Genomic DNA, 12,301 nt, shown 5'->3' on the forward strand with positions numbered 1-12,301 from the left:
TGTCCCTAACTAGCTTGGTGACCTTGGGTGGGCCCAGCCTGTCTCTGCCTTGGTGTCCTGCACACAAAATTAAGACAAAGGAACTGTAGGTGTTATAAATTCACCCACTTGATGGTATCACCTATAACTGCAATTAGGTTTCAGCTGTAGAGAAACTGGGCAGGGGTAGCTCAACTAAGTCTGAAAGTTAAACTGGGATATTTATTTCCTACAGTCCAACTAGTAGTCTAATCAGTAAAGCTGTTAAACTTGCAATAATATTTCACTGATGTGTACCAGAGCGTTGCAAGTTACAAAATTTCCAATTTAATTTTACTGCATCCCTGAAGCCGTAGTAATTAGAAGACAAACTCACAGGGAAGATGTTTATAGCTTCAGGGGTGATAATTTTGAACCTGTCCTGCAGGTCACTTCTGTCCTCAAGGTTCCCCGATTTGACAGCTGCCTGTAGACTCAGGATTTTATTGTAATATAGCAGTAACTCGTCATTCATCTGATGGGAGCAGATGTAGATGACGCTCACATTGGCATCTAGAAACAACAGGCACAATGTTAATTACTGGTGTAAAGGTAAATGACATTCTGAACTCCGGCATCGGATTGATGTTGCACAGTTTAAAATAAAGAGCATATCCAAAAGCCACATTGAAGTTAATTTAGATTGGCTTTGTATGGATATTCGCAATTTAACTGGCTTTTTTTTTTTTTTTTTTTTTTGCCTTTTAGCATTTCTCTAAAGAACAGATAAATAACACCGCCACCAAAGAAAAATAGACACGATTCCTTCAGAAGGAGGGCTGTGAGATACCATGGAAGTGCACTTTCAAATAATACATAGGGATTTAGCCCCAGAACTACCATTAACATCAATGGGAATTGCATACCGCTTTAAAAATTTATCCCATTAACTTCAGTAAATTATAAAACAGAGCTATTAACTTTAGAAAGCTGATGAAGTTGCAATTTCTTATTCTGCCTGGACTTGGCAGGGCCAATTCAGGGAACGTCCTGTCCAAATAAATGGTTTGATTATGACCATGGCAATGATTATTTCAGGAAACCAACCTTTTCCCTGCTCCATTCCCAAAGAGGAGTATATTACTTAAATAGGACATCTAGTGATTCTTGGTTTAAAGAAAACACTGTCTTAATTTAACTGTTTTTCTTCTTAAGATGTGCTTATTATGTACATAGAAAGAAATCCTAATTAAATATCCCACCCAAATGGGATAGTTAGATGAGATTACCCACTCCAGGCTGCAGGGGTTTAAGATTTTAAGGAGCAGGGACAGGAAATCAGCAGCCAATGGAGTCCTTCATTCATTCATAAAATAACTGGCTGATCAGTAGGGGCAGAGCACTTGGCTGGACATGGAGGGAAATAAGCCACTGAGAGGCTGCCGTGAGGAGCAACCATTTCATGTGCACAAACAGTCATCAAACATGGGGTGGAGAGCAGTGGGCACAGGGAAACTCCCAGACCAGGTGCTAAGGGAAGTTCAAGGGAGGGACTGCTGTAAAACGTTTCTTTGGTCAGGTAGGGCTCTGAGGGGATTTTAAGACTCCTCTGTTAAGTCTGGCAGAGTATATAGAACACAGAGTGATTAAATTCTAGCTCAGATGCCTAGGAATGCCGGGCACACCATTTATCCTTCCTAAGCATTGGTTTCTTCATCTCTAAAATGGAGAATAGAATCACCTGGGCATAGAGTTTTGAAGAGTATTAAATGAAAGAATACATATAAAGCACCTGGTGCCATATTCGGCACATGGTAGGTACTCAACAAACAGCCATGTGCGAATCTGCCGTTCGGACCACTCTGACTAGGGCAAGCCAGCAGTGATTCTGCACCCCGCCCTCCACACTTGTGCTCCTTTAATCCATGCTTCAAGATTTAACATGATGTAGTATCCTCTGTGGTTTCATCCTATTGTTTCAAATCTATTGATCTTGTCTCTCCAAACTCTTTAAAGGCAAGGTGTATGCTCTTTCCTATATTCCCCCAAGCCTCGGTACCGAGTGGAGTACACAGAAGCCACTCAAGACATACTTGTGGCTTGACCAAAGGGATTTGGAAGACTGGAGAGACTTGGGAAGTAGAAAATCTTACACAACGGCCTGTGGGAGAAATCTTCCCTGTGGAGGAGTGTCCCCTGACCTGGCCCGGTGCTGAGCCCAGAGCAGGCACGCCATAAATGTAAATATTTAAGTGGGGTCCCTATTTCATTTTGAAACCCAACTGCCACATAAACTCCAAAATAAATCAATTGAGGGAATAGTAAATAACTTGTATTCAGTTGCTGAATGATCAAATCATATATCCCAATCTTGTGTTTTCAAGAAGGGACTGGTGTCTTATTAAACTAATGGTATGGCACAGCTCTTCTTCTGAAGGAATCATTGTATCTGTTATTTTGGTGGTGGTTTTGTCTTTTCTTTAGAGAAATGCTAAAATGCAAAAAAAAAAAAAAAAAAAGCCAATTGCACTGTGAAGATCTGTACAAAACCAATCTAAATTAACCTCATTGTGGCTTTTGGGTGTGTTCTTTATTTGGTTTTAAAAACCAAACTAGTATTTTTTTAAAGTATTTTTTAAGAAAGACAAAAACAAACAATGAAAATAAAGATTCCGTAGCTGAAAAAACTAAATTTTTCTTGGGAAGAAATTTCTAGATTACAAATGACAACCAATCGTATTGCTAATCTCACCTTTCCTATGTATTTCTGGCAAAAGAATACGTATTAGTATGGTTTGTGAATCTGCAAATGCTCAAAATTAATTGACAGGTAATTTTGGAAAGCAATTAATATGAAGACAAAGATTGCTTTGGTTGCTAGTCAATAGTCAATAAAAGCCACTCTCTTGCTTAACTCCTCTAGGAATTGAAAATACTAGCCATTGGGGTCTCCACCTGATACCCTGACTTCACAACCAATATCTGAATGACAGGTCTTACCAACCTGATCAGATCTCTTTGTTTCCCCTGAAGAAGCAAAAACGCAACACACTTTGCTAGGAATTAATGGAATAATAATTTAAAAAATGATAATCATTTATTCTTACATAAAATTACTAATCTTCCTAGTTTCCTCATTTTTTCTTTAAATTTCACGAGCAAGTACTTTTTCTACCCTCTAACAACTGTTTCTAAACTTCCATTACTCCTCTTGAAGAGGGTTTAGGATCGAATCGCTATATCACGACAAGAGTGTACCAAAAAAAGGCATTTGGTTCATAGTATCTCAGAAATGTTCATATTAGCAAAATTTTCCATCACAGGTAGGCATAGACTGAATTATTGAGTTATTTAAAATAGAAACCTAATACTTTCAAGTCTTTCAAATAATGAGACTCTTTTGTAAAGAAATTCTTTGGTGATGGTTTGTGCTATATATAGAAGGGTATATAAAAAGCTAGAGAAAAAATTAATGCAAATAAATTAGAGCAAAGTCTGCCCTCTGCTGCAGTTCAGTGGTTTCCACCCAGTCAGGTTTTTAGTTGAAATAGCTCAGCACTAACAAATCAATCTCAAGTCATTAAAAAAAATTTTTTTTGTAATACTGAAAAACAATATTAGTGCCTACATAATAGATTAAAGCAATTACACTATTATTATTTTAGGACACTGTAAATTTCTAGTACTGATGTATTTTTGTTACCAAATGGCATTTATAAAATAATAATGATGCTGAAATATATATGAATCATGTAAAGTATGTCATTCCAGGGAGCCAGCTAAGTTGGTCATTGATAATTTAAAATTCTTCCTTGTTCTGCTTAAATAAGGGCCGAAGCAGTTATATTTTCACAAAACACAGAAGTTCTTATTTAGTAACTAATAAAAACCTAGTTTTTGTTTACCCTGAATTTTTGGCCAGTACCTCCTAAACCCATTCAGTATTAGTGCTTAGCCTTGGCAACCTTTATTCTTTAAGCCTCACTCAAACCCTAGCCTTGAATAGCACTGACCAAAGCCATAGCATTCTTGTATTCTTCTCTCCTGGCCCAGGTTGGTGTCTGATTTAGAACTGATCAAGCCAGTATCAGAACTTGACTTTTACAAAAACGTATCTACAACTCAAGGTTTATATTTCTAAAAATTCCCTCCACGAGCATCTCCTTTCTCCTAATAACAAGATGATATATATTTAAATAAAAGCTTCTTTTAAAAGTCTATCTTCTCGTCCCTCTTAGTCTTATAATGAAAAGAATGCTTTTCATGTCTGATACCACTTTCCACTTATTCCCCAGATAATAGAATAGACAGTATTGACACAAATGTAAAATGTTGGCTTCATTCACTGCCAGATTCAGTAAATGAAGATTTGAGGCTATAGGGGAGAAATCCTTAGAATTTAGAAAAGCTACCCAACAAAATTAATTAAAAATGTCATTTTTTAACTCAAGTTGACTCCACTATAAATCTGTTCTTTAAAACAAAACATGTAATTGCCCCCTGCAAAGTAGATTAGAAATCCACACTTTTTCCTTGTAGGGGGGGAAAAAAAGCAAAAAAATAAACACTTTTATCAACATCCTCTGATAAACATTCCAAAGAGTCATTTGCGTGAAAGTATTTACTGTACCTAAGATGTCACACAGCCTCCCCAGCTGCATGTTCTGCTTTGTGTTGAAGTCGGCAATATTTTGTCGCACAGGCTGGGAATATCCTAAAAGGCAAACAGGGTGTCGGAACGCAGAAAGAGCAAGTCAGTATGGCAAAATGGCACACTAGGATTTCCAAGTGTCACAGTCCACGTTTCCAGGAAAGAATTTTCTCTGCAGCATCCTAAAGACACAATCTAACTCCTGACACTGAGATCCTTGCTTCTCAGGGGATTAAGCATTATTCTGGAAGATGTGCTAAGCAGCATATTCTGCAAGAGAAGAGTTCATATTTTTCAACACCAGCAAAATCACCGGGAATCAAGATCAGAAAAACATGAGGAAAATTTCTGACATTTAACGTGAAGGTTCAAAACAACGTTGAAGAAAATTATTGCTCAGGGTTTAAAACAAAAACAGAAACAAAACTATGTTGGCTCGTTTAACTTGTGCTTTCTGTGGAGCATTTTGAAGATGTGTCCTCAGAATCATTCTAAACTGACACACAGATTTCAGAGACACCCCTTGCTGTCAGGAATATGTGTTTAAGTAATTCTGAATACTTAAGAAATATGCTTCTGCTCACCGGGTCAAAAGAAATTTGAACCTTTTAAAGGGCAATAAAGGTTAATGCAGTTACTTTGTCAGCACTAATAAAAGTCCTGTGGCTGGCCTTCATGTTCCCTGGAAACAGAGCAGGAGAAAATTGCGTATGGATTACCGTTGTCCAAAAATCTTTCACAAAAGATGCAATGGCGGCAACACTTTGTGCTGGCATTTCAGGGGTTAAGAAAATAAGTGGCTCAAAACATGAACTTAAAAGGCGTGCGTACTCACAGGCAGGTATAATTGCTTATATGAAATTCAGCAACTGTAGGTGCAACTTTTTTTTTTTTTAAGTAAAATTGCTTTTCACATTTTGAAAAGATGCTTCAATGCCTCCTTGTGGTTAGTGAGCCCAAACACATGTTTCAAGTGAAGCTGCTATAGATAAAGTGATTTTAAATATTGCCTCTTTGAGTTGTGACACAGATTTCCTTTTCGGCATAAGGAAAACTATAGCAATTCAGGCAACAGGGCTTCAGATCAAATGCACTCTGATAATTGGCTCTTTGCTTTGATGTCAGTGTTTAAACACTAGACAATGTCTGGAAATTAAATGAGTGTACAATTCATCTTAAAGTCTCCCGTTTGCTTTATGCAGATGAACTTAAGAACTAAAGAGGCAGAAGGACAAATTAGGTGACTTATTTTTGAAAAATTATTTATTTCTGAAGTAGTTTCGGGAACTTCATTCCACATATGAAAGTTAATACAGACTGCTGCAAACAATGCTGTCTTGATGTGTGATCGTTTTAACTTATTGTAGGATTTTGCATATTGTATAATTCTGTTGATATTCAGATAACTGTTTAGGAAGATGTATTGTGAGTAACTCCTATATCAAAACTATAAGAAGGCAGGAAAAATGCCTAAAGGATAAAGTATGAGTAAGAAAAGTGCCTGAGAGCATTCCATGAATGCATTTCCTTTCAGAAGTAAAGATAAAAGAGAGTGTGAGATGTCTCATTAAGATGATGTCCAATTTAAAATATAAAGGATGTCTGATCACTTTGTTGCCGCGTGTGCAGCATGTGAGTGAGTAAGTCTGTGTTGCAACCAAGAGCTGGAGGTCAGTTTTCCAACAAATGACTTGGTACCTCTGTTACCATTGATCAGAATGCGTAATAAAATGTCTATGAAAAATTATGATAGAACCGGTTACCAATTCACCTGTTTCAAAGAACTGAAAGCAATCTCAGAACGTTGTTATAGAGGATCATATGAAGTAACAAATATGAAGACATTTTGTAAATGCTGTATAAACATAAGGTATTTTGATGTTATAGGGGATAGACATACTTCCAAAGTCTACAACAACGGCAACAACAAATCCTGTGACAAGCAAGAGACCATTCTACATGGACAAGATACAATGTAATGACTGTTGCCATCCCCAGAGCAGAAGTTGGGAGTCAATTTTTTTTAAGTCAGATTTATAATTACGTCTTTAAAAAAACTAAAAAAAATTTTTTTTTAATGTTTATTTATTTTTGAAGGAGAGAGAGAGAGACAGAGTGTGAGTGGGGGAGGGGCAGAGAGAGACACACAGAATCTGAAGCAGGCCCCAGGCTCTGAGCTGTCAGCACAGAGCCCGACGTGGGGCTCGAACTCACAAACTGCGAGATCATGACCTGAGCTGAAGTCGGAAGCTCAACCAACTGAGCCACCCAGGCACCCCGTTTTTAAAAATAATTTTATGTTTATTTATTTTTGAGAGAGAGAGAGAGAGCGGGAGAGGAGCAGAGAGAGAGCACAGCACAGAATCTGAAGCAGGCTCCAGGCTCTGAGATGTCAGCACAGAGCCCAACGTGGGGCTCAAACTTATGAACTGCCAAATCATGGCCTGAGCCAAAGTCAGATGCTCAACTGATTGAGCCACCCAGGCACCCCTATCCTTATGTCTTGTACACCCACAGAGTACATGTGTTGACACCTGGGTGAAAAACCCTCATTGATGCTGATAGTGCATATATTAAATACAATAGTGACTTAACCAGTGGCTATCAGCAAGGATGCTGTGGCGTTGGGGAGCTCAGCAGACCTGCTTGGAGGTGATGAAACATGACACTTGAGAATATAATCTATGGAGACATGGTACTTCAAAGGTCACTGGGGGAGCCTTGAGACACCATCTACTTCAACCCTGTCATGTTACAGATAAGGAAATTCAGTTTAAGTGTCTTGTCTCTTGTCCAAGATCATATATACCTGCATATTACTATACAGTTTGGACAGGACATATTTAAGTCTTGCAGAAAAGTGGTTGCATAAAAGAAGAAAGAAGGCAACACTCATCAGGTGTGAGCAGAGATCTCCAGAAGGGATAAAGTCTTTGCCTCTTCTCTCACTTTTATTTCTAATTGTTGCTGCAGGCAGAAAATGGCCCTCCAGAGATGTCCGTGTCCTCATCCCTGGAACCTGTGAATACGTTAGGTTACATGGCAAAGGGGGAAATCAAGCTGCAAATGGAATTAAGCTTGCTAATCAGCTGACCTTGAAATAAGGGGATTGTCCTGGATTATTTGGTTAGATCCAAAGTAATCACAAAAATTCTTAAAAGTAGAAGAGCGAGGGGGCGCCTGGGTGGCGCAGTCGGTTAAGCGTCCGACTTCAGCCAGGTCACGATCTCGCGGTCCGTGGGTTCGAGCCCCGCGTCAGGCTCTGGGCTGATGGCTCAGAGCCTGGAGGCTGTTTCCGATTCTGTGTCTCCCTCTCTCTCTGCCCCTCCCCCGTTCATGCTCTGTCTCTCTCTGTCCCAAAAACAAATAAACGTTGAAAAAAAAAATATTTAAAAAACAAAAGTAGAAGAGGGAAACAGGAGAGGAGAGAGTCAGAGAAGGTGTGACCATAGAAGAAAGGCACAGAGAGATGCTTGTTGCTGGTGTTAAAGATGGAAGGAGGCCAACAGCTCTCTTCATTCACTCCTTTTTGGGTAGCTTCTAGAAGCTGGAAAGGAGAAGGAAACAGATTCTCCCATAGAGCCTCTAGAATGGAACACATCCTACCAACACCTTGATTTAGCCCCTCTCGGACTTCTGAACAAAGAATTATTACTTTAAGGGAATACTTTTTTATTGTTTAAGCCACTTAGCTTGTGGGAACTTGTTAGAGAGTGACAGGAAACGAATACGTTGCCTCCCTTTCAACTTTTATAAATGGGTTCTCTGATCTGGAGAATTTGGGGGGAGATCAGAGAACGGTGAGTGGGACCTCTAGCCTTTCTGGGTCCTCATCAGCGCAGGAGGCACAGCACTGGCATAACGGGGAACTCTCTCTTCCTTATCACTTTGGAGAGGGACCCAGCCTCCTTCCTTATGGCCATCCTCTTTGACAGAGTGTTCCGTCATTTCTCAAAATGTTATGCCTCTGCTTCACTCCAGAGGAGGATACCTGAGAGACACCTCTTTGAAGTTACCCGACTACTTTTGGTCTATTGAGCCAAGGACGCTCATCAGTGGTTCCTGGCCATCAGCCCTCCACCTTCACCCCTTCGTTAGTCTCCTCTCCCTTCCCTATCCCCACTCCTGCACAAACTCCTATCAGATGATGCTAATGGCCTCTTTGCACCCAGGGAACTGGCTCTTCTGGAGTTGGCCTTTCTTCCACAGAAACCACAGAAACCCATGAGTGAGGCTGTGCTCAGTGACTGTGCCTCCTTGGGACCGGTGTGTGCCTCTGTGACAGGCCTCTACTGTTGCATTAGAGCACATACTCTTGAACAGCCTGCTTATCACCCTGTGGTTGACTCCTAGTTCCTTTTGTCTCCAAGTCATATTCCCTCCAGGGTCCCCGAGGCAGAGAAGGGGTTAGCAATGGACTTCTAGTTACCAAGTCGTCATTTATCTAATCACCCTGGCCTGAGATGGTAGTCAGCCATGCCTCAATTTGATGGACTGGAGCAGAAGTTCTCAACCTTTTCCCCATTTTGAAACACGTGCTCTGTGATGTTCACATGCATCACACACTCGTACAGGCATACATCAGGTGACAACAGCAATAGTGATAACTCCATCCCTTTCTCTTCCATTCAAGAAAGCATACTTGGATGCGAGCTGAGCAAAAGTGACATTGTTATAGAGATAATCCTGAATTACTCCAGTTCATAAAGAAAAGTTAACATCCAGCTTTGGTAGTGTAACTGTAAAAATGTCAGGGAACATGTGACATATGTCACAATCAATTATCCATTAGCATACTGCAGTCATCCAGAGAAATGTGATCTAGACATTATGGTTATACCCAGGTTTTAATTACTCGTGCAAGTGTGAGAGCGCAAGCTACTGAGATAAGAGATTAACGTACAGTGAGAGCCTAGCTGGTTATTTATATGTATGTAGTATATCCAGTGCCAGATTGATGAAAATAAAACTGAGCATTGTCTTGGGGGGACCGCTAAGGGGGATTAGGTAATTTTGTGATGGTGACATAGAAAACATAGGAGGTGCTTAAATATTTGTTGAGTGTCGAAAACATTCTCAAACTAACCTGGCCAGATGGATTCTGTGTGGTTCTGAAAGTCTCCTGTTTAAAAGAGTGAAGACTTTCTCTTGTTTGAACTTTTTATCAGTGGAGGGCCAGCATTGCATGCAGCTAAAGCCAGTGATGTTCAAAGCCTGGTCTAGAGACCATGGAAGGTCTTGAGACACTTTCAGTGATTCTGGAAGGTCAAAACTATTTTCCAATAATACTGAGATGATGGTTTCCTTGTTCAGTCTTGTCCTCTCACAAAATACAAAAAAAGTATTGATACAATTTCAAATTCCACATTGTAACTCACATAAAAATTACCATTCACTGTTGAGTTTTGGTATAAAATCAAAGCAGAATATACACAATTATCTGAAAAGGCTATAAACATATAAAATAGTCTTCCCTTTCCAAATACTTATCTGCGTAGGGCCAGATTTTCTTCATATGCTTCAGTCAAAACAACATATTGCAACAGATGAATACAGAAAATAGATATGAGAATCCAACTATGTTCTATTAAGAGATTTGCAAACTTGTTAACTAGTGCAACTCTTCTCATTGAGTTTTTTTGTTTGGGAAAATAAAGGCTTTGTTTAACAAAATTATGTTATTTAGGTTACATTGGTGATGGATTTCTTATTTGTTACTTGAAAGTAAATTAAATATTTTTAAATATTCTCAGTCTTGGTTTCTAGTGTGGTATTGATGCATATAACCTACATAACCAGTGCTTTTTAGGGCTCTCAATAGTTGTTTACGAGTGTAAGTTTGAGGGCTGCTGAGCAAACATTTTAATATTTTTTTTCATGAGAATGAAGGCAATGGCAAAGAGTATAGTTTATCTTAGTATATACAAGACCCTTTTCAGAGCATATCCTAATAGTACCTCCATTTCACGAAAAGCTCATGAGCTAGGGTTACTGACTGACACTCAGTTCAATGCTGTTTTCTGTACTTCACGGTACAACATCAGATAGCTCAAGGCCAACTGTGTGATTTAATATTACAGGGTCATGGGGCCAACTCTGGTCCAACCAATGAATGAGTGTTGATTTGGATTAGTTGGATGAATACAATGTGTTTTCGTTTTTAATTCAGGCTGTAAAGGAATTTTGAAAGTCGAAGTGTACTTTGTTCCTGATCTCAAACGCTGTGTGTATTTTGGGGAACTGTTTTCTGGGAGATCTCGGCAGTACATCTGTGTCAAGCACCTACTGTAGCAATACCATAGCTGAACTGTGGTTCCCATAACTACCTGCCAAAATATACTTTGAAGACCATGAAGATTTGATTGCAAGTCCTAATTTCCTAGCCCTGAGGTGAAAGGAGCAGAGCCTATCATGTCTTTGAGGTGTCCACTCAAAAAAACAAAACCTCAAGAAACTAGAAGGATGCCAGTGTGCTTGGAGGCATAGTAAAAATGTGATTTCAGCTATTATGCTCTTAGCTGTGGTCCTCTACCCTACCCCTGTTCACAAAAGGAAAGCGACCCTAGTTCTTATCTTTCGATAGAAGGGAGTGGAGTTAGGGATCTACTGTCTCATGACAATTTGGGGTAGGGTCAGTTGTACACAAAAGTAAGTTCTATCTCTTAGGCTTCCATGACAGTGCAGATCAGCAGAAAGATGTTGTTTTTTTCACGAGACTCACAAAAAACAGAATCCACAACTTTATGGAAGGGGAGTATCTCGGAGACCACGAATTGTGTTTGCTCCAAGGATACATTGCTGAAGTGATTCACAGAGAGGAAAAAATGAAGCTGAACTATATAGATTCCTTTTAGCCATTAATCACTTGGTGATGAAATAAAAGATTACACAGAGAAAAGAGAAAAATCCCACCTCAATAATTCCCTATTTTTTCTTTTAAAGGAGGGAGAGAAGTGAGAGAGTAAAATCATCACAGGGGGGTTTACTTGGCTGGAGGTGCTCATACCTGCTCACGGCATCAGAGCGCATACGTGGCAACATCTCATTTAATGTCAATAGATTTTAAAATGCCACTGAGTTTAAGTGTAGCACCAAATGATACACTGTAATAAAGGAGCACAGGGGTTAAATTAAAAGTGGAGGAAGTAACTTCAGCCAAAGAAACGGAAGCAGAATTAGTTTGTAGGTTTATTAGACCTCTGATTTTCTAGAGGAATTAGGATTCTTTGTTGCAGTTCTTTCTCATTTGACAGATAGATTTTGCTTAAAATAGACCCTAGTATTCTATTCCTGCTATAAACCATAGTAGATTATTTTGTTATATTATTGTATGTCATTAATAAAAATGATGAAAATATCTAATATCCAATTAAGAGATTAGCCTATATACTATGGAAAGACTGAGGTGTTGTGTTTTTGTTTTTGTTTTTTTTTTTATCACCTTAGGAAATTACAAGGCTGATCAGTTTCTTCGGACAGTTAACCAACAGCATCCCACCTCTCCTGTCTGTTAAAAATAGCTAAAACTTTTGTTACATATAGGAAATACTATTCAAAGTATAGAACAGTCAATTAAGTTTATTATTTATGTATTTATTTAAGATTATTTATTTATTTTATTTATTTGAGAGAGAGAAAGAGAGAGTGAATGTGAGAGGGAGAGGGACGGAGTGACAGGGAGAAGACAGAATC

General features: G+C 39.0%; 1 protein-coding gene across 1 annotated transcript in view; it reads right to left on the reverse strand.

The window, feature by feature from the left end:
• Window positions 1-12,301, reverse strand: part of IQCH (IQ motif containing H) — a 147,180-nt gene that overhangs the window by 84,865 nt on the left and 50,014 nt on the right. Inside the window, 2 exon segments of the mRNA XM_032593614.1 lie at window positions 356-531; window positions 4,589-4,672. Coding sequence (XP_032449505.1) covers window positions 356-531; window positions 4,589-4,672 — 260 coding nt within the window.

The sequence above is a fragment of the Lynx canadensis genome, chromosome B3 (assembly GCF_007474595.2).
Source record: "Lynx canadensis isolate LIC74 chromosome B3, mLynCan4.pri.v2, whole genome shotgun sequence".
Classification (NCBI taxonomy): Eukaryota; Metazoa; Chordata; class Mammalia; order Carnivora; family Felidae; genus Lynx; species Lynx canadensis.